General features: G+C 34.5%; 1 protein-coding gene across 4 annotated transcripts in view; it reads left to right on the top strand.

Moving 5' to 3' along the window:
* The first annotated feature begins 11,886 nt into the window (after window positions 1-11,886).
* The window catches only part of LOC149840945 (U1 snRNP-associated protein usp106-like), a 70,104-nt gene continuing 57,860 nt past the window's right edge, over window positions 11,887-24,130 (top strand). For 2 of the 4 annotated variants that reach the window (XR_016431414.1, XM_090003494.1), the window contains exons 1-2: window positions 11,888-12,213; window positions 22,685-22,737. Coding sequence is in view for 3 of the 4 variants with exons in the window: in XM_090003494.1 (XP_089859620.1) it covers window positions 12,067-12,213; window positions 22,685-22,737 (200 nt within the window). In the remaining variant the exon portion in view is untranslated. Of the gene's footprint in view, window positions 12,214-12,596; window positions 12,830-22,684; window positions 22,738-24,130 lie in introns of all 4 variants that reach the window. The other 2 variants (XM_090003493.1, XM_090003492.1) reach the window with 2 other exon arrangements.

Below are 24,130 nucleotides of genomic sequence, written 5' to 3' on the forward strand. Positions count from 1 at the left end.
CAAAACACATATGCCAGGTGCGTAATTTTGGTTTACAGTTGAGGTTTAGGGTTTTAGGGCTTAGGATTAGGGTTTGGGGTTTAGGGTTAGGGTTAGAGTTAGGGTTTAAGTTTATGGTTTAGGGATTAGAGTTTAGGGTTTAGGGTTTAGGTTAGGGTTTAGGGTTAAGGGGTTAAAGGGTTAAAGGGTTTCAGGTTTAGGTTTAGGGTTTAAGGATTAGGGTTTAGTAATATATTAAAGGTTTAGGGTTTAGCGTTAGGGTTTATTAAGATATTAAGGGTTTAGGGTTTAGCATTAGGGTTTAGTAAGATATTAGGGGTTTAGGGTTAGGGTTTAGAGTTTAGGGTTAGGGTTTAGGGTTTGGGATTTAGGTTTAGGGTTTAGGGTTTATGGGTTTAGGGTTTGGGATTTAGGTTTAGGGTTTATGGGTTTAGGGTTTGGGATTTAGGTTTAGGGTTTAGGGTTTATGGGTTTAGGGTTTAGGTTTAGGGTTTAGGGTTTAGGTTTAGGGTTTTAGGGTTTTATGTTGTAGGGTTTTATCTGCAACAAATGTGTCTAAAAAAGCCAGTGTGATATAGCTGTTACAGACAAAAAATAAAATATTGTGGCTTTTTTCCCTTGTCAGTTCAAGATTTTAAATCGATATCCTGTTCTCAACGGACAACACATAAATTTAACTGCATCATTATATGTTACAACAACCTCCCCAAGTATATATTATTACAAATTATCGCATTCGTTACACAATCACCATATTACAAGTCATCGCAATATTTGGCTTCATAAGTAAACATCGTTGTACGATTCAGCAAAATTAAGTACAAATCGAGGTAACTTCATAATTACACATCGCTACTGCAATAAACGTATAAATCATTGCGGTTTCAAACATACAAATCGTTGTACAAATCACACCCTTCATAAGTACATATCGTTGTAACATTTTGGCTTCATAGCTAAACATCGTAGTACGATCTAGCAAACTTAAGTACAAATTATGGTAACTTCATAAATCATAAATACACATGACTATTGCTTCAAACTTATAAATCATTGTTGCATCGAATGTACAAACCGTTGCTTCAAACGTACAATTTGTTGTATAAATTGAACCCTTCATAAGTATATATCGTTGTAAATCATAAATCGCGACTGCATTAAATGTATAAATTGTTGTTGCTTTAAATGTAGAAATAATTAATTATGAATCGTAAATCGCTATTGCTTCAAACGTATAAATCGTTGCTGCATAGAATAAATCGCTACTGCATAAAATGTATAAACCATTGTTAAATTCAAACTTACAAATCGTTGTAGAAATTTAGCCTTCATAAGTACATAGTGTTGTAATGTTTGGCCTTCATAAGAACAAATCATGCTAACTATTTTTTTATGCCCAAAAGGTGGATATGTACAAATCGATTTGTTTTAGTATGAAAATAGGTGTTATTTAGCATGAATAATACAACCAATTGTAAGATTTAACATTCAAATTTACAAAATGATTTATTTACATAAAACTCATTGAAGAACATAAGTTTTGCTAATCCGACAGTGGAGAAAAAACACCTAAAAGGTAGACGAGCTTTGTGTTTTAGGTTTTTGTGTTTTTGGTTTAGGTATTTGGGTTTAGTGTTTAGGGTGACGAGCTTTGTCTATGTGAACGATATATCCTATCATAATTTACAACTTTATGACGATTTAAGTTAGAGTTGCAAATCGATATCGCTGCAACAATTTGTCCTATCGTGATTTGCTTTGATGAGTTTTGTTTAAGTTAACAAATTTTCTATCATGATTTACACAATGACATATAAAAGACCAAAAAGAGGTTGAAAAAAAATCCACAAGAGATGTGCTGTCATGATTTGACTGGTATGTCCTATCGTGTTGATTAGTTTTATAAAAGGTAGATGAAATGACATTTTTTAATTTAATTAATGCGCAATGCAATTTATTTGCTCTTGGTTTCTACAAACTGACATTATTTTTTAAAAACTGGCAGTCTGTGAAACAACTTTCCTTTATATATGAATGACATGTTGCACAAGTTCTGGATGGTGTGGCTTCGCTTTGCTTCGTGAACAAGGAACCGACAAACAAACAGTTCCTTTATAAACGACGTGTTCGTGAATCGAACATATAACCAGCTTCATCGTAAATGGGGTATCGTTATCGATGAAGGAGATGAGGAAGGAGAAGACGATAGCTACACGACCAGAGATGGCGATTCAGACGTATATTGTCTAAACTTTGAGTCGATTTTCTTCAAAATGTATCTCTTTTATGGTGTTTATGTGATTTTTGTTGTGTACTGTATAACGGAAATTTAATATCGTTTCTTGAATATTATGTTAATGTCAGTGGAACATCCACAAAAGGCGGTGCTCGAAAACTCAGCGAAGATCTCCAAGATAACATCAAACGGATGCAAAACGAATATGCAGAAGGGAACACTATCAATAATTTTATACATATGAAACCACTATCAGTAATATATTTGCGTATGCCATGGTATGTATGTTAACAAGTTCATATTTGTTGCAACCAGACTATATTCGATTTAGTCAAGTATATTCAAAGCAACACAACAACCATTACTAGACGCATCGTCAACCCTTATTTCATGGAATATCGATTCTATTTTATGTTTATTTTATTTTTTTATTTACTCTTGTTGCTTCGTATTTTAACATTACTATTACCATTATTTTGTTCAACAGAATATTGTCCGTTGATTGCCATACTCCATAGGATTTCAAGATGGACTACCATATTGGGGTAACGATGATCATTGTGGAGACTTTTGGTCAAGTGAAAAGGTAAGTGAACAAACCTCTTGTGCAAGGTTTCGGCATAACAATCCTCACATGATTTGTCTTATCGATTTATAGATATTGATTCCAACACTTTGGCAAACTAAAGCGCATTGGGTCTTATACGTGATGTATTTAAAAGAAAAACAACTATGGTACTACAATTCATTGGAGTTACACAGTGGTGTACGTCGTGACGTTTTGCATTTCGTAAGTTTCCATTTATAAGGATATCGTATCCTATACGGAGGTCAAGAATTTACTTTCTTCTGTATGAACCAGAGGTGGGATTCATCAAAGATGTTTTGGGTGTCGACATTGACGAGTGGATCTTTCGCTCAGCAGGAGATGCTCATTTACAAAATAATGGTGTCGATTATGGCGTATTTATAATGAAGTATATTGAAGCAATATACAATGAACAAGAACCTGGTTTCGACGTTGTATGTTGTTTATTACCCTCTATTATTGGGGACTTAATGTATATATTGGTGTCATATTACATTTTTGTTGCAGGTTGATCTGCTTGGATTTCACACAAAACTATGCATAAAATTGATAGAATATCTAATTGCGAAAGAAAAAAAAACTCAATCGACAAGAGTACCTAGAAGGCAACAAACGACGTGACCCCCCCAGGAGTAATATGATGTACATCGACTTATAACAGATTTTATGTACTATACAACCGAATTTTGTATAAAAAAAATTGTAAGACTATATACAAATTATGTAAATATCTCTAGCTTGAAATAAATAAAATTTCAATTTCACTAAACACGACAAATAAGTTGGACTGTTATATAGTAAAAGCAAATTGTTGTTATGTTTGGTCTTTGTAATTGAAAATCATAAAAGCGATTAGCGTTGTATAAGGTAGAAACTTCTTTAATGTGACTTTCTATAAGTGTATAAATCTATTTTAATCAGTGTAGAACACAAATATCACTGAACAAATAGTTGTAATGATCGACCTTCATAAATTAAAATCGAACAAGCGTTTATATAAGGCTTAAACGATTTGCACAAACATTCATAAACGACAATTTGCACAAGCATTGACAATTTTCTTTAACATGACTTTCTATAAGTGTATAAATTTATTTTAATCAGTGTAACAAACAAATGTCACTGAACAAATAGTTGTAATGATCGGCCTTCGTAAATTAAAATCGAACAAGCGTTTATCTAAGGCTTAAACGATTTGCACAAACATTCATAAACGACGATCACGATTTGCACAAGCATTGACAGTTTTCTTTAACGTGACTTTCTATAAGTGTATAAATCTATTTTAATCAGTGTTGCACACAAATGTCACTAAACAAATAGTTGTAATGATTGACCTTCGTAAATCAAAACCGAACAATTGTTTATATAAGGCTTAAACGATTTGCATAAACATTCATAAACAACGATCACGAGTTGCACAAGCATTGATAGTGCAATTGTACCATGATTTCTACTCATACATAGAGCAATTTTTATCCAGTTGTGACCGACATAGATGTCATTGTGTAAATCGTTAAACCATTGTATTTTACACAATGAAGTTTGTCTTTAAGACAATGAGATTTTTCTAAGTGAACCATAAGTACCATCGTGATTTAAATAATGACGTATGAAGGCTACGTGCTATCGCGATTTACTTTTATGGGCAATGTCTTTGTCAAAAAAAAATTCTAATCGCTTTTACGGGCGATTGGGGTTGAGGGTTTAAGGATTTTGGGTTTTACTTTAATGATACAAAATGAGTTAAATTCTTAAATATAAATCGATGTCATTCACAAATACAAACAAAGACATATCGTTCTTGTCGTAACTTCATAACTACAAATCCACATGATTTAAATGATTTACAACCAAATTTATATTTAAAAAATATTAGTATTTAGTTACAATATCTATGAGATAACAATTCTGTTGAACGCATATCTATCTTTTAGAGACTCAAATTTTTACAGAAGAGATCACCAAAACATTTGTATCGTTCATCGTCACATCCTTCTATGTTGAGGATACATCCTCTGCAAGCAAACGAGCTCGTTAAAAATGGCAGCCCACTGCACTATTTTCCTCGAACTGAGGCCGATTCTTAGAGACTCCAACATTGGTGCGCTCTTGAAAATAAGCTTTAAAGGTCAGTAACCGAGGGGTTACATGATAGATTGCTCACCCTACGTATTTGTCATGAAGTATATCGAAGATTAGGCAAATATTTTTCTAACTGTGAAGTATGGTTTGCGAACAATGTAGGGTCTGACAGTAGAAATAGATCAAATAGATAGACATCTGTATCACCCCTTCTATCTATCAAGCACAGGTAAAAGGAACACAGAAGAACAAAGACAAAAAGAAAAATACAAGGAAGAAGAAGAAGGCAGAGGAGAAAGAAGATGAAGAAGAAGAAGTTGCGCTGCTGCAAAAAGAGGAAGAGTTGTTAAATAGATTAGGGTTTAAGACCTGGACAACGGGTCAGGTCGGCCCGGGTAGCGTTTTATATGTAGATCTATATTAGGGATTTACATTTTGCAGGGTTTTACGCACATGTACAGGCATCGACACGATGTGTTGTCTTGGTAACGTACAAATCCAATTAACAATTGCAAAACATTATGAGTAAATCGCTATATTACATATCGATGTCGTTCACATAGACAAACAAAGACATATCTATTTTTTTATATAATTAGACATCCCATTAATTACCTGCTGGTGATGATATATGTTTTATTGATGATGATGGTCATGTGTTTTATCTAAGCCAAACCATTACGGTCAGGTAAAAAATGCTAGGTTTTTTGGTAAATGATTATGGTTGTAAATGACATTTATTTGTAGTTTTAAAGTTATCGATTGTAAATGACATCAGTTGTAAACCATTCCCATTAATTACCCAGGTCTGGGAATTCGATTTGTATTTATGAAATTACCGCAACAATGATATGTCATTGTTAGTCTTTATGAACGAAATCAATTTGTATTTATAAAGTTACATCGATTTGTATCGTTGAATTATTCGCGATTTGTTCTTTACTAAGTCTGTATATCGCGTGGCTTTGTTTGTGAACGAATTATTCTTGGACAATACCGGATGTTATAGAGGCCCTCCCATACAATATGGACGATACAGTTCATATATAACGATTTGTATATGTGAAGGCTAGATGAGAAGATGATTTTCACTAATTGTATAAACACTGAGTTCACATATAATTCTTAATTTTCACGATTTTCACTAACTATGATTTATATATGTTAATGATACATATTACAAGGATTGATAGATGTTAAAGATACATTATTAAACAGAGTTCTATTTTTAATACAAGTGAAGGATACAATTCTATTTTTTGTGGCTCACGATTAATGAAAATGGCTTCATCAAAAAACTCTTTCTTAATAAGAACATCCAGTGTATAAGGATATTCACCTCATGTTCTGTTAAACTATTAACAAATCCGACATTGTGAAAATTGGGTCATGTAAAGAGGCATGACAACTAACTTTATGGTAAGCCTTAAACAGAATTCACATGTGATTCGTGTGTTCCATAGCTCACTTTCGAATTGATCTAAGTTTGCCATGAAACATAAGAATATAAGACACTACATTAAGTTTCACAAGAAATGCAAACATCCTCCCAACATTGATTACATACCAAAAGACTTGTAAAACTGAAGTCATCATTCCGAAAAAACTGGTCGGGAGGATTGAAGGTTACAATGTTGGAAATTACGTCCATAGAGTATTGTTGCATGTTGAAAATTACACAAGTTGGATATTGCTTCATGTAATGCAATTTATATGAGAAACAATATAATGTCTTACATATTTGTTCATGCGAAGGGTTTGGTTGCTTTTGCTTAGAGGTTGATTGTTTCTTAGACCTTTTCTTGTTAACCAATTCTAGTCCACCCTTTGTCCTCCGACAACTGCGATGAGAGGTAAGTTTTCTTTTGACACCCTTCGCTAGATGAATTTTTCTATCATAATCTACAACGTTCACTTCTGACTTGTTGAAGATGATGTTTACGCTTTGGTGCAACTTCTTAAGAGTGTCATGGGAAGCATGAGTTTTACTGTTGCTACTCGCTGCCATTTTCTTTGACTGGTCTTCATGAGCTACAACAGACTGATAGTAAATTAATTGCACATTTTAAAGTAACTCCCTTGACGCTTTTCTCATGCATACATAGGCTTCTTCACTTTTCGATGCCAAATCTGCAACATGCATAAATGACCTACACAGTTATTGGTAACAGGAGGATGTGTGGCACTCCCCATCAACACCAGATTGACTGACATTATCTGTATCTAATAGTTCAATCTTTGCTTGTCTCCTCCATCTTTGCATTAAATATGACTCAAGTATTTCTCGTATCTTCTCTTCATTAAGTGCTTTTAATGCATGATGACATAAAATACCTTTGAATTCATACTTTTTGCACATACATTCAACTATTTCGTTGTCAACATTGTACGTGACATGTGCTTCTTGCCCTCCCATACAATATGGTATTTGTGCATTATTCTCGTTTTTCACGCGTCCTTCTATGTCGCAATTCACGACCTGTATAACCTCATTCTTAATCCATTCAAATACAGTTAATGTATACAGATCTGCAAGTCGCATCAATATTTTCATGCCAAAAGTTACAAGGCGTGTATTAAAGCATTTCACATCTTGTTTAAGCTCATTCTGTCTAAGATCGTCTACAAATAATTCATATTGTTCCATGAAGTGGAACATTGTTAAACATGAATACAAGGTTTTCTTCAGTGTGACATGCATAGATTTCGCTCTTTGTGTACTTATCATACCTGCACAAAAGTATTGTCTTCCATATGTCAATGCCCACTTTTCTTTTTCTGCATATAAATTTTGTAACCACAAACATTCTTCAATGTCGTATATTTGAATCATTTCCTCCCAATCAGACATAAAGGTGATATCGTCTACGCTCTCAAGTATACACCTAAAATTTTTTTTGTCAAACACTGTCTTTTGATTAAATATGTGTCCTATGTTCTTTGTTGTATTTTGAAAGATATGCCACAAACATAGGCGATGATGTGCATCTGGCCACACGTGAGACACTGCAACCATAGTTGCGTGATCATCATCTGTAAGTACAACTGCAGGTTGCTTCCCATTCATTTCCTGTGTAAATACTCTAAACAACCACTCAAAGCTTTTTTTAGTCTGGTCGTACAAAAAAATGTTGCCTAATATACAACTTTGTGAGTGTTGGTTCACTCTGACAAACTGCGTAAATGGCCACTGTTCAGTATTAATCTTCACTGTCGTATAAAAAATAATCTCATCATTGAAGCATTCATAATCTACTATTGACTTTGAATATGCCCAAAATATATTCACAACATATTCATATTCATCCAGTTGCATTGCACTAAAGAAACCAGAGTCAATGCTTGGTTTCTTCTGTAAGTAATCAACCAAAGAACATATTTCTTTATTCTTCATGTTATCTATCATCTTCCTTCTCAAGTGGTTTCTTAGATCCATATGTGTGAATGACACATTCTCGCGACCACCATCTATGTGTGCAAATAAATTGTGTGTCTTTCTTGGTGCAATGCCAGCGCTATCAGCTATTTCAGCAATTGCAACATGCGCTTCAGTTACTTTATGATGTGACCTTAACATATGACTCATATGTGAAGCTGCTAATTCATGGTTATGATTATTTATTAAAGTACGAACTACATATTTCTTATTCGGAAGTCTTCTTAATACCATTCTCGCTGGACATCCATATTTTGATTCTGGCATGCTCTTTGTTGGATTTCCACTTGACTTCTTCCAACCTTCCTTAGAACATACATATGTCTTTCTCACCACGACACCCTTTGCATTTTTTGACCAAGAATACTTTCTAACACTGAAACCAAATTTTAAGGCATAATCATTGTAAATTTTGGAGAAGGCATACAATAGAGTACCTAGGGACGTTCTCTGGTGGACAATGACGAAGAAAGGTGTGTCTCTCAAGTACATTAGTATAATTAAGGATATGTACGAAGGAGTAGTAACCAATGTCCACACTTGTGGAGGGGTGACAACCAATTTTCCTATAACGGTTGGGTTACATCAAGGATATGCTTGAAGCCCTCTCCTATTTTCTATAGTGATGGATGAGCTTACGAGATCAATTTAAGAAAATGTGTCGTGGTGTATGTTGTTTGCTGATATTGTTTTGATTGATGAGTCTAGAGCTGGGGTTAATGCTAAGTTGGAATTATGGAGACAGACATTGGAAGCAAGAGGTTTTAAGTTGAGTAAGAGTAAGACAGAATACATGGAATGTCGGTTTAGTAAGCAACGAAGTAGTGATGGGAGTGTAGTGAAGCTTGGTGAGCAAGAAATACCGGTGGATGATTGTTTCAAATATTTGGGATCTATCATTCAAAAGTATGGAGAAATTGATGGAGATGTAAATCATAGGATAAATGTTGGGTGAATGAAATGGAAAAGTGCAACTGGAGTGTTGTGCGATCGTAGAATGCCATTGCGGTTGAAGGAAAAGTTTTATAGGATGACTATTAGGCCCGCTTTACTATATGGTACGGAATGTTGGGTTGCCAAGAGACATCATATTCAGAAAATGAGTGTAGCTGAGATGCGTATGCTGAGATGAATGTGTGGAAATACAATAAAAGATAAGATTCAGAACGAAGAGATACGTAAGAAAGTAGGCGTTGCACCCATTGAAAATAAGATGAGAGAGAATCATTTACGGTGGTTTGGACATATTCGACGAAGGCCTAATGATGCTCCAGTTAGAAGGATGGAGAAATGGGAAAATATATTAGTTAAAAGAGGTCGGGGTAGGCCTAGGAAGACATGGATGGAGGTGATAGGAAAGGATATGAATGCTTTGAACCTCACAGAGGACATGACATTGGATAGAAATGACTGGAGGAGAAAGATTCATGTGGAAGACACAGAATGATTTTCTTTTTGGGTTCATATCGCCGACCCCAATTGTTTTGGGATGAAGGCGTAGTTGTTGTTGTTGTTGTTGTGAATCATTTTAAATTTTATATGCAACATCCTCATTATTAATCTGCATTCCTTCTATGGGAACAAAGTTAGGTGTATTATCGTGTACATTCCCAGTGTCTGCACCTTTATCAAGTGTACTGTCACGATCGCCTACCTCATTATCGAATTGCATTTCTTCTGCTGGAACATTCAAGTCAAGAGTGAATCCAATGCCTGCACCCTTGTTATCATGTGCATCATTAGTGCACATGTTTACTTCTTCAGGTGCGTAATTAATACATATGTTCACTTTTCCATATCTTTCAAATGATTGAGATATATCATCTTCATTACAACCAAACGATAAACTCACCATTATTATAAGCAAGATATCAATTTGCGTTAGCAAGTGCCTACGTTTACTATGATTTATTCAAGATACATATAACAATGGATACCGATAAGATTAAACAAGTCGAAGAAATGATTGGATGAATCATAATATAAAAGCAACGACGATTTGTTATTTGCTTATACTATGCATCGAGTTGTTACTTACCATGCCAATAAAAGAAACGATTTGTCGTATATGTGTGGTGACGATAGTGATTTAATTATGTCTACGATGCAGTGAAGCGATTTTAATAGAAATCGCTAAATGAGCAACGATTTGATTACGAAAATCGACACTACAAGCGTGTAACAATGTATTTTTGCACGCACATGCTTTAAAAGTCGTTCTACAAATATCTTACAAATCGATACTAGAAAACACATAATATCTTACAAATCGATATACATATCGCATAATATATTACAAATCGATACGATAATTAAGCACAATAGCTTACAAATCGACACTGAAAAACACATAATATCATACAAATTGATATACATACCACAAAATATATTACAAATCGACACGTAAATTCAGCATAATAGATTACAAATCGATTTTAACAAACAAAACAATATCTCACAAATCGGTAGTATGTTACTACAATCGTGATTTGCGATACATTGCATATACTGAGTGAATGGAGTATACCGGATGGGGTAGAGGCCCTTCCTCGCATTTGTAAACAAACATTTTTGTCAACAGGTCTCAACGTTCTATAAATATTGTTAAGTTTTCAACCATCGAAAGGACAAGATTCACCTGCAATAACAAAACAATGCTTTAATGGCACTCACGACGACATACGTTATTCAACGATAGCATGATGACATGGAAATGTACTCACGACATCTTAATGTCACTTGTTGGAATGTTTGTGCGTCATTGCTTTCTTCCATAATGCCTAATGACAACAAAAAAGAAGAGAAGACTGTAAAAAGAGATGGCCAACAAATGCCCTATGATGCCCACCAATGATCAAACCGGTCGATCGCGAACCTGAGAATGTTTTGTAACACAAGACAGGAACGAGAAGGCGACAATGTGTTGTAACACAAGCTAAAAACCAAGGCAGGAACCTCGACTCGAGACAACGACAAAGACTGCTACTCCGGTGATAAAGTTTGCGTTGTCAAAGGGAGCTCCTGTTACAGCAGATGGTGTAAAAGTTTACTGCTTAGGACAAAAACGAAATGTTTAGACTTTGAAGAGTTAACATCATTCTCGATTTTCTGGATGGATGTCATTTTTATCCTTTTTTTGAATCATCATTTTCTTTTTTTTGAATAAAAGACATTTTTGTCATTTTTTTAAACAGTCGTTTCATGACGAGAATAGCAGAAAAATGTACTTATGTCTTTGCAACCGCATCGACCTCCGATGCTAAGTGATGCCGACACACACGAGAATACCAGCCTCATGTGCTTATATACGTGGCACTCATTGGGACTCCGGAACACGCACTCTGGCTAACGGCCGTCTTCGGGGGAGAACACACACCACCCTCCCACATCTTTTTCACCTGAGGTAGAATCAGGTGCGATCACATGGCACACTTTGAAGTGTGCCATGCACCTGATGCTTTGTGAGGCAGGCACACTCCAAATGTGCCATCTGATGGCACGATCCTGGCTAAAAAACCCTACCCTCGCACCGCCTCAACTCGGTCTCGATAATAATTTTCACCCAAACTTCTCAGGAGGTGCAGAAGAAAGAGGAACGGTGGTGGAGGGATCCTAAACCCTAGGAAGGAAGCAAAGGAGGAGTGGAAATTCTTTGAAGTGCAGGTCGAAGTAGTATAGGCGAGGGAAGGAAGGTAGTGGAAGGAGGGAGGGAGAAGAAGGATGGACGCGCTGCGGAAGCAACTGGACGTGCTGATGGGGGCCAATAGAAACGGCGACGTGACGGAGGTCAACCGCAAGTACTACGACCGCGACGTCTGCCGCCTCTTCCTGGTCGGCCTCTGCCCTCACGAGCTCTTCCAATTGACCGTATGCTCCTCTTTTCTTCTTCAAGTTTTTGGGGTTGAAATATTTGTTTGTTTTCTTTTTCGGTTTTCTGTTGATTTCCCGTTTTTGGTTGGACGGATCGTCGTTTTGGTTAGGTTTTTGTGATCGTTTTGGATGTATACTGATGATGTAGACGCATTTGAATCCCAAGCCCTAGGGTAATTAGAATTAACAAAGACAAAGCGCGATCTTGGTTAGTGTATACTGTTGAATTGGGTGGAAAATGGTAGTTTTGGCACAGACGAAGGTTGGGTACCTTATTTGGAGACCTAAATTCTGTCTGGGTTGGATTCTACCAATTCGATTGAGTGGTGTCAGGTTTTCTTGAATGTAGGGGCTAAGATCTCTCCGGGTTTGGATTGAAGTTGCAGGTAACAGAACCTTGGGAACCCTGTGTTTAAGGAAGAAGAACGTGCTGGACCAGTTGTATGGATCAGGAGATCCATGAATAGATGAGGTTATAAGGTTCCAAGGAAGAAGAAATGCAGGATCCACTTGTACGGGTCTGGAGATGGATGATTGAATGAAGTTATTGGGTTCAAGGAAGAAGAATGTGCAGAACCAGTTGTATGGATCTGAAGATTGTTGAATAGATGAGGTTATTGCTGCTACCTAATAGATTATGGAACTTATCTCTACAGGAGGCCTGACTAGGTTTTGCATTTGCGGTTGTTTTTGTAATGAAATATGCAGAAATACAAATTGAGGGCCTCTAAGGGCTTATAAGATCATAAACACAAAGTGTGCATGCACATATACAAGTCCAACTAAGGGACAATACAAGAGAGGCACTGGCACTACACAAGCACTAAGTGCATTTAAGATATCAAAGAACCAAAGAGAGGAACACAAAAATATAAAAAATATTCATCTTATTGAACATGAATGCTTAAGAGAAGCACTAAGAAATGAAAAAGGATAAAAGTTCCTATTTATACACATACAGGCGAGAGGGAGACCTCAATAGAGCTGTTTCTATTGACTAGTCAACTTTATGTTGTCTAGTAAAAAACCCAACAACTCTATTTGATGTTTGACCAAATAGTCTCTATAAAAACAGAAAAAGACAAACAAAGAATAAAGTAAAAGTACTAATGTGCCCGTAATGGGCACAACCTATTATAATGGCTGAAATAACCAAAATACCCCATAATTAGTATTTACCTATTACGTCATTATAAATAATATATATATATATATACATACATACATACATCTACAACTTAACACTCTTCCTCAAACTTACAATGTGATATATTAAAAGTTTGAAAATACAAAAAAAAAACAAAACAATGGGAAGGATCAAAGTCTTTAAATCTCTTCATTTGAAGTTTCCATATTTATGTTGCATTAGAGAATTTTGCAAATACAAGTCTCTGAATGTTTTCATTGGTGATCATCCCCAAACGCCTTCATCGTCTATCTTTATCTTCATGATATAATGCATCAAATATATTCATTTATCAATCCATCGCATCTTTAAGAACCTATAGAGAGAACAAAACAAAGATTCCATTTACACAAAAAAATATCCTAACCCAATAGTTATAAAATTTTAAAAACAATATATTTTTGAACAAGAGAAACATTAGATAATCATTAAGAAAGATAAGAGGAGCATACCTCAAGGATAAATTTTTACGAAATCAAACATAAACCCAAAATCAACATATTTTTTTTTCAAGAAAAACATAAATATTGATTATAAGCGCATTTGATCACTAAAAGGAATGATATTTGCAAATTTCAGCAATAGTTTCACCACCGTAAACAATCACCTCATTAGACCTATAAACCTAAAGAATCAAGTCTACCAGCTACTAGAACAAGAGCATAATCACAATGCCACTTGGGCTAAAAAAATACACAAAAAGTGTGAATAACCAACATCTTTTGTCTACGTAAAATGACATTTAAACAAGTGTATCAGCTACTAGAACAAGAGCATAATCACAATGCCACTAATGGGTGAATAACCAACATTTGTTTTCTACATAAAATAACTTTTAAACAAGTGTAGTAGCTACTAGAACCAGAGTATAATCACAATGCCACATATGGGCAAAACAAACACATAAAAAGTGTGAATAACCAATGGGTGCACATATGGGCAAAACAAACATATAAAAAATGTGAATAACCAATGGGTGCACATAACTCACCACATTTGAAAAACATATTTTTTCTATATACAATGACACTTAAATAAGAGGCATAATATGAGGAAATACAAGAGGTAAGAGTGCTTATAATGAAAACAAACAAATGCCATCAAGAAGAATAAGAATAACGATTTTAACAATCTTTCGAAACTCCATTGTTCAAAAAACATAACTACTATCACAGGAAAATCAAGATATCAAGCATCCAATACTGTAACAATGGCCACACAAACAACAACAACAACAACAACAACAACTACGCCTTCATCCCAAAACAATTGGGGTCAGCGATATGAACCAAAAAAGAAATTCATTTTGGGTCTTCCACATGAATCCTTTTCCTCCAATCATTTCTATCCAACGCCATGTCCTCGGTGAGGTTCAAAGCATTCATATCCTTTCCTATCATCTCCATCCAAGTCTTCCTAGGCCTACCCCGACCTCTTTTAACTAATATATTTTCCCATTTCTCCAACCTTCTAACTGGAGCATCATTAGGCCTTCGCCGAATATGTCCAAACCACCGTAAACGATTCTCTCGCATCTTATTTTCAATGGGTGCAACACCTACCTTCTTACGTATCTCTTCGTTCCGAATCTTATCTTTTATTGTATTTCCACACAAACAAATGAATGGTAAAACACACTCATATAAACCGAGGTCAATCACATGTCAATTAGATACATACCTATATTGACAAGATGACATGAGGTGCACACATAACTCACCCCAATGACTAACTCGGATTTTCAACAACAATGAGTTCAGAGGCCAATTAACCATCAATCGGACTCAAGGCAAATGACAACACGTTACTCATAACCCTTGAGAATATAAACTGATAAGATGACATGAGGTGCACACTGCACACATAACTCACCTCAATTGCTAACCCTGACTCCACAACATTGAGGTGCAGAAGAAACAAATAAGTGATACAATATACTCATAGAACCAGAGGTTAATCAACCGTCAGTTAAAACCAAATCATTTGACAATCAATACTGACAAGAAGACAAAAGTGCACACATAACTCATCTCAACAACTAACTCTAGTCCCACAACATATAAATGCATACAACTCACCTCGATAAGTCCAAACAAATAATAATGAATGTATTGAAAGAAGGGTGATAGACTTACAAAGCCAAATAATAAAATCCTTGAAAGACACATTCCAAGGAACAAGAACTGATATGACAAAAATTTTTAAGTTAAGGAAATCCTCAAGTAGTGCAATTATAGAGCCTTCAATCACGAACCAAAATGTCCACCAATATTAAGTGGATAAACAAAAAAAATGTTCTCTAACGAACACTCTCACACCCACAAAGGGCTACACAAGAAGTCTCACAATATAAAAAGATGTTATTTTATTGAATATCATAAGTATGCAATAGAAACATAACACGTAAAACTCATGTGAGGTATCATGATTCCAATAAGTTTTAGTAAAAACATGCAATCATACGACAAGATTACGAACACTCATGTCCATCAATAATGAACAATTACTAAAGTGAACTACAAGGGAAACACTTATAACACACACGAAGGGCAAACACAAAGAAGGTTCTCATAATTCTCAAATTAATATTTTATTACAACTAAATATGCAAAAAAGGATAATATCTAAATCTCATGCAAAACATGTAAGATAATGTTCATTAAAGAACCACGAGACTAAGAAAATAACACAATCACAAGTGCCACAAAAGGTCCAATAAGCGAAACACCCAATAAGGCAATAACACAACTATTTTTAATAATTTTAAAAAGGAACATATTTAAAAGACATTTATAAGAGTGAATGGTTTCTATAAGAAATCATGCTCAATACCTTATGCACGAATAAATAATCTCATTCATCATGTAAGACAATCACAAGTGCACAAAGATCATTATCAATATAAAAATTATTTATTCAAAATTCAAAAATAACAAGGTATCCATGATTACTAAGATCCTAACTGCATATAATTTTTAATACGTCATAATTTATTTTTGGTTTCACATAAAATTACATCAAGAGTAAAGAAAAAAAAATTCAAACACAAGTTAAGCAAAATCTCATAAGACCATACTTGTGAATGACACACAATACCATTTCAAATTATTTTAAAAAATTTGACAAATTTTCAAAAAGAAACAAAACAAAGTGTAATAATAAATACGAACATGATTTGACATTTATAACCATGAAGTGTTCAAATAAAACATCTAAATGCCAACAGTACATGCTCAAGAATACTAAATCATATATGTACATATTAAATAAAGTGAATTCGAAAAACCAAGATTCAAACTAGATCTCATAAAAGCATGCATATATATAATTTCACAAGATCAAACAAATATTAGAAAACTTATAAAACATTTAATCAAAATAAGTTCAATAATAATTAAAAAAAGCATTTAAAGATTTTAATGTTTAACAAAAATAACAAATCATTTGCAAAGATAAAAAAAATGAGTGCTTTCTCATGCATAATGCATGAGATAGATAACCCAAGTAACACTAAAAATATAAGATACATACCGGGTCAAGATTTTCCTTGAATCCAAGCCACACAATGATCACAAATCTTTTAGAAGGCCTCTATGGGCTTATAAGACCATAAACACAAAATGCACATGCACATACACAAGTCCAACTAAGGGACAATACAAGAGCACAAAAACATTACACAAGCACTAAGTGCATTCAAGACATCAAAGAACTAAAGAGAGAAACATAAAAATATAAAAAATATTTATCTTATTGAACATGAATGCTTAAGAGAAGCATTAAGAAATGAAAGGAGATAAAAGCCCCTATTTATACACGTACAAGAGAGAGGGAGACCTCAATAGAGCTGATGAACTGTTCCAACAGCTATAAATATAGTTGGACTGTTTCAACAATTCTATTGACTAGTCAACTCTATCTTGACTAGTAAAAAAAGCCCAACAACTCTATTTAGTATTTAACCAAATAGTCCCTATAAAAACAGAAAAGGACAAAAAAAGAATAAAGTAAAAGTAATAATGTACCCCTAATGGGCATAACCTATTATAAGGACTGAAATGACCAAAATACCCTTAATGGGTATTTACCTATTATATCATTATAAATAAAATATATACATATATATATATATATACAATATGAACCAAATATATATATGTACATGTACAACTTAACAGTTTGGTTCCCTCTTTCTCCATGTCATGGTGAATTGAGCACTTCCTGGGGCTTCAACATTAAATAATGTTTTTTGGAAATGAAAGGCAACTCATTGCATCCACAGAAAAGTCGAGGAAAGGCATCACATGTATTTGAGACCTAGTTTCTTTAAAAATTTGATGGCAAGGGATTCAGGATTGACATGATTTACAGGACATATCCTGAATTAATCATCGTCATATTCAACGAGTTGTACATGCTATACAATAAATAAGGATTAGATATTGAGAGGCTGTTTTTTGTAGATTATTTCAATGACACAATCTTATTTACTGGAGTTTAAAATCGTTAGAGATTGGATGTTGTGTTACGAAATAATTAAGTTCTTACCGTAGTCTTATATATGTAGTGTATGCATCAAACTGATTTTACTGTTTATGAAACAATAGGGTTTCTGCGTTTGTCTGTTATTCTTTTTTCCTTTTTCCCTCATAGGATCAATAGGTTACATAATTACCTTTTGTTTAACTAGTTAATATTAGGTATTTCTGTTCTTTAGGTTAACTTGTTAAATCTACCACTGCTAATGCCACAACTTTGACCGTTTAAATTTTTTAACATTCACTGGAGGCCTAATGAGGGCTACCGGAAGCACCTGTATAGGCTAGGAAGTGCGCTTCAGAAGTGAAAAACGCCGCACTTCCGAAACACTAGGGGAAGCACCCTTTTGAAATGGGAAGCGTGCTTCCCTTTTAAGAAGAAACACACTTCCCTTTTAAGAAGAAACATGATTCCCCTTCAATAGGAATCAAGCTTCCCCTAATTGGGAAGCTCGCTTCCTGTAATTGGGAATCTCGCTTCCCCTTCAATTAGCAATTTGGATCATTTTTTTTCTTGTAGGTTCTGTTATCTGGTTTTCTTTTTCAGTTTTCTATAGTTTGGGAATTTAATAAATAACTAAAAAAGTTTGTGGGCGATCTTTTTTATATGAAGTTATGAAGTTTTCTATATCCATTGTGCTCATTCTAAAGATTGAGGGAGCTAATAATTTGTCGGACAATGTTTAGTTATTTAATATAATATAATTGCTCACCATATAAACTAAATATAATGGCTGGGACGAAAGAATTAAGTGTGGGGTCCGCAATGGTTTATATATGGCAAGTTCCTCATTTTGTTTGGACTTTGGGTTATGTTGGTCAAAACTCAAAAGCTCATGTATGAAAAGGGAATATCAATAAATATCTTGAGGAACTTTTAGTCTTATTTATGTGATTTTTCGCTTTCCTTTCGATTCTTCGTTTCTCCTTCGAATTCTTGTTCGCTTCCTAGGTCGCTTCTGGTTCTCTTCTCTTCTCGCTTCCGAGATGATTCCTGGTTCACTTCTAAGTTGTCCTGCGCTTCCCGCTTCCTAAAAAGCTTCTCGAATCGCTTCTCGCTTCCGCTTCTCGAATCGCTTCTCGCTCCCGCTTTCCCGACTGGCAACTCTAGGCCTAATAAACAAGGTTGAGCCTTTTGTCATGGAAAGTCATCTCATTATTGGTAACCCATAAATTCATGGATTAATGGAATGGGATGATGCAAGAACAATTAGATGAAGGGAAAACTATAAGAGATTATGTCTTCCATTAGTTTCTGTTGATTTCTTGGTTAAATATGTATGTATGGTTGTACGCATTGATGACACACATGCCACATTATTTTGCTTGTTATATTTACAATATTTTTAATTCTATTTTTATATCAGTTTTCTTTTTGTGTTATTTGAAAATATATTTTTTTATGGTTACAAATGTCGGTCTCATCTATATCTCGGCAAGGCAAATCTCGTGATAATATAGGTTTGCTTGGTAAATCTTGGGAAAAGCTGCAACATTAAAAAATGTCGAAAAAAAATAGCAGAAATAAGGAAGACAATAATATGTTTAGTTCATAAGATACACATGTGATAAGCCACCGGATTGGTTACCCTATGCGGGTGATTTTTTGTAATTCTTTTCATTCTTTAATATAAATTCGGGGTAACCCCCCAGTGTTCTTTAAAAAAAAAAGACAAGATAAACATGTACAAAGTATAATAGAAGAAATATATCAAAAACATAAGACAAAGAAGAAAAAACAAATTTAAGCTATGGAAAAGAAATAAAAAAAGTAAAAGTAACTGAAAAATATTGTGATATTTTCATGATATTGCTATTAGAATTATTTTGAAAATATTACCTTTTAAATTGTTTTCCCAAAAAAGAGTTATAAAGCTTACGTTTTAAAATTATCTGCTAAGTGTAATTTTTTTTATTGTGCTTGTCTTCTTGTTTATCTCTTGGCTAGTTTTCACACTATTTCGTCTTCTGTTTTCTCTCTCTCTTTTTTTTTTTTTTAACTCAACATATTTCATTTCCTTTTAGGCTTTGTCTAGCTGTCATAGTTGGAGTATGCGTTGAGTTAGGGGTGTCAACAGGCCCGAAGGTTCGATTAATACATGGACCCGAGTATAGTTTGTGAAATTTTATACTAGATTCGGACCTGACCCGAGTTTCGATTAATACCCACAAATTTCAATGTAAAAATGATAAAAAAATATGTTTTTACTGGGTTTGGTTCATGTAGTTCTTATCGGGTTCGAGTATTGTTTTTCTTATAGTGGACCCGATTAGACCCGTGTTCGGTCCCAATACCATACTCGAAAATTTGGTCCAACTCTAGTTATACCTGGGTCTGAACCAGAGTTACTGGAAGCGCCTAGGTAAAAGGGGAAGCGCGAAACGTCGCGCTTCCGAAGCATGAGGGGAAGCATCCCTCTTTTTTGGGAAGCGCGCTTCCCTTTTATGAGAAGCACGCTTCCCTATTTTTTTCATTTTTTCGCTTCCGGTTCGCTTCCTAGGTCGCTTCCGGTTCGCTTCCTAGGTCGCTTCCGAGACGATTCAGAATTTTCTTCTAAGTGGTCCCCCGCTTCCTAAATTTTTGAAAGTGCCTCGCTTCCCGCTCCCGCTTCCTCGACTGGTAACTCTGGTCTGAACCAGAGTTACCAGAAGCTTCTTAGATAGGTGGGTAGCCCACTTTGGAAGTGCGATATTCCTCTCTTCCGAAACTTGAAGAGAATCTTGATTCTCCCACGCTTCTCCTATGCTTTCTACATGCTTCATTTGTTCCTCTTATATGTTTTCTCATTCTACTTTTCATGTTTTTATGTAATGCCTCCCACACTTCACACTCACTTCCATGAGCTTTCTCTAAATTGGCAGTAATCTTTTTTAGATTTTGTTAAAAATTTAATTCTTACACTAAAAAATCATGAAATTTAAGAATTGTCACTTTTATTTTAGTTTTTATTTACATTTTTTTTTATTCCCATTCAATTCTTGTATTGTTTTTTATGTCTCGCTTCCCGCTTCTTGTACATTTTAAAATGCATCGCTTCTCGCTTCCACTTTTCGTATCGTTTCTTGCTTTTGCTTCCTAGTCTGACAACCTTTGTTCGAACCAAACCGACCCGTTGTGTGGTGTGTGTTTGGTCAAGCTCCTCTGGCGATGTTAGTCTAGAAAGAAGGCGTTCAGTTGACATTTGCTCATTTGTGTTGCATCAAAAAATGTTGTTGGCAAATATTCCCTTTAGGAGGTGATGTCTAAGAATTGGAGGCATTACACCTTTCGAACTCTCCAACTCACTCTAGTTGCTAGCCCCCACACAGAGCCAAGCTTGTTTCTTTCTTTTGCAACAAACTTTTAAGATATGGGATTACTTAGAACCACTGTCACCAATATCACCAATATTTTGAAAATATTGCGATAGTATCGACGATATCAAGTCAGCCAATATTATTGACACTATATTGCAATATTTTCAAAATATTGCGATATTATCTTGATAATATCACGATATTTTTGGGGAAAATTCATTTTTTTATATTTTAATCATACATTTTCAAAATTTGTGTTTCTTTTATATTTAAAAACATTTTAAAACTTTTTTTATATTTTTGCAAGGAAAAAATGCAAGTCTATTATTTTTTATCTTTATTATATATATATGTTCAATATTTTTAAGCTAACGAGAATTTCCCGAGAAAAAACAACTTTTGAAAATCTCTCTGAGAAAGTACCTTGAATGATATTGATGACTATGCTTAGAACATCATTATTATGATAACAACAGTAAGGTTTTTTTTTTCCAGAGAATTAAAAATAAGTGTGTTTTTGAAGGAAACTTCATTACCTTCTAAAAATAGAAAATGAACACATTTAAAAATTAGAAACTATATTCTTTTTGAGGAAGAGTTTTTCAAGGAGAATATTTTGATATTATTGCAATATTATGTTGATTATATGCTGTAGAGATACTTTCAGTGTATTTAAATATTTATTTTAATCTGTAAAATGCCTTTAATAATGTATTTTATTGAGAAAGTCATGACGTTTAGTGATTATGATGTGCATACGTACTATATGGTTCAACCCCTTGTCCTTTGTTTTATGTTACCTATTCGTCTGCATTATGGAAAAGGTCCCATGATATTGCAGGAGTGCATGTACGGTCCATTCTAGGGGATCAAAATGTATTTAACATATTTGTCACTATAGATTCTAGCAGGCACATTAATAACTGCCCTTTGTTGGATCTAATAGCTTTTATGATCTTTGAGCTGGAACCCCACTGCACTTCTCATGATGATAATTTTTGCACATTAATAACTGCCCTTTGTTGGATTTAATAGCGTTTATGATCTTTGAGCTGGAACTCCACTGAACCTCTCGTTATGGTAATTTTCTTTTGTATGCTTGTGATTTCAAGATACTTGTTGATCTTGGAGCTGGAAACCTCTCGTGATGGTAATTTTCTTTTGTGATGCTTGTGATTTCAAAATGCTTGTTCTGTCCTTTTGTTTCTTTAGCATCTTTCACCTTGTAAAATCTTTCTCACTCTGTAGTGTCTTGTGTAATATTTAATTGCTATTTTTTTTGCTGTGATTGTTATTTTTGCATTTGTGAAGTGTTAGATCCACCAGCTGTTCTTGTCATTTTGATAGTAAAGTGTTCTACTTCCATCCCTCGGTTGTTATTGTCATTTCTGACTTTGTGAAGTGTTTCATCCACCAGTAACATCTGTATTCTGTTACTTGGTTGCAGAAAATGGATTTAGGCCCTTGCCCCAAAGTGCACTCATTGCAGCTGAGAAAAGAGTATCCTTAATATTGTCTTTCTATAGGTTGTGTGTTTATGGTTTCTTACTGCATCAGAAGTTTTCTAGCTGGCTGTGCTTTTGTGCATGATTACTGTATATTGACAAATATTGTTGTTGAACATTGCTAAAGTCAGTTGATAATAAATTAGAAGTGAGCTCCTGTTTGCCTTTCAGATCCTTTCCCTTCCCCTCCTGTTTTTCTCTTGTTTGTGTCTCCTGGTCAACTGATTAGAATTTTTTTTCTTTGCTAGAATGACTCATAATTGCTTTTAAAGTAGAAAGAAAATCATCACGTATATAGGCTGACAATGTGGTGTATTTATTTCTATGGTACCGGAACACTCCATTTTGCTCTCCGTACCCGTGTCGACACGCCATTTTACCCTCCGTACATACAAGTTTGTATTCAATTTATAATTTATAATTATATTTTCAGTTTATAACTTTACATTTTCAGTATATAATATATATTTTAGATATGGCATATATATTTAGATTATATTCATTTTTTTTAATTTATTTTGTATTTATGTGATATTTAATATATATAGCTGTGTCCCTGTACCCACATTTTTTTGGAATTGCGGTGTCGTACCCTCCATACCCGCATCCATACCCAGGTGACAGATTTATTTGGATTGTGTTGTGTCTAGACTTGGTATTTTTTTGGTGTACTCGGTACAACTGGATTTGTTGACTGCTTTCCATAGTTATCATTTGTTAACATGTAGTATTCTTCCTTGTGGCTGTCCACCTTAGTTGCAAGTGAAACTGATTGAATCTTGCCTTTCCCGATAAATCCTGACCTGTTTTCAGCATGATTTATGTTACGTTTTTTGTTAGATATATCATTTGGGTGCTAATATGTTGTTGATTTGCCTTTTATTTTGCTGCCAAAAAAATATGATTCACCAAAGTTGACAACCATTGTTTTCTTTGTGCATTGGTTTAACTATAGGTAATTAGGTACGATTGGATTATAAACCACATGGACATGCTTGGAAATATTTATATTTTTGGACAAATATTACCTTTTATGGTTTCCGAACCTTAAAGTGAAAAATGTAAGTTACTACTCTCAGTCATGCAAAGCAACATTTGTAATCACTTCATTAGCATTATTTGCAAAATGCAGATGCCACCATAATGCTTTTCTGATTTGAAGTCATTATTGAAATAACACAATGATGTAGTGGGCGTCACATAACGTGTCAGCCACATCTTTAATTTTATTCTTTCCATTTTATGATGGTGCAAATTTTTTTTTGAAGGATATAATGGTGCACAAAGAATAATTGATGATGTGTTCTTGTCCTAAGGTTTTCCTTCTGTGATGTTGAATTTGTTGCATACCATTGCCATTGTCGGTGTAGTTTGCTTAGCAGTTAAAA

The sequence above is a fragment of the Nuphar pumila genome, chromosome 4 (genome assembly GCF_984573655.1).
Source record: "Nuphar pumila chromosome 4, dmNupPumi1.hap1.1, whole genome shotgun sequence".
Classification (NCBI taxonomy): Eukaryota; Viridiplantae; Streptophyta; class Magnoliopsida; order Nymphaeales; family Nymphaeaceae; genus Nuphar; species Nuphar pumila.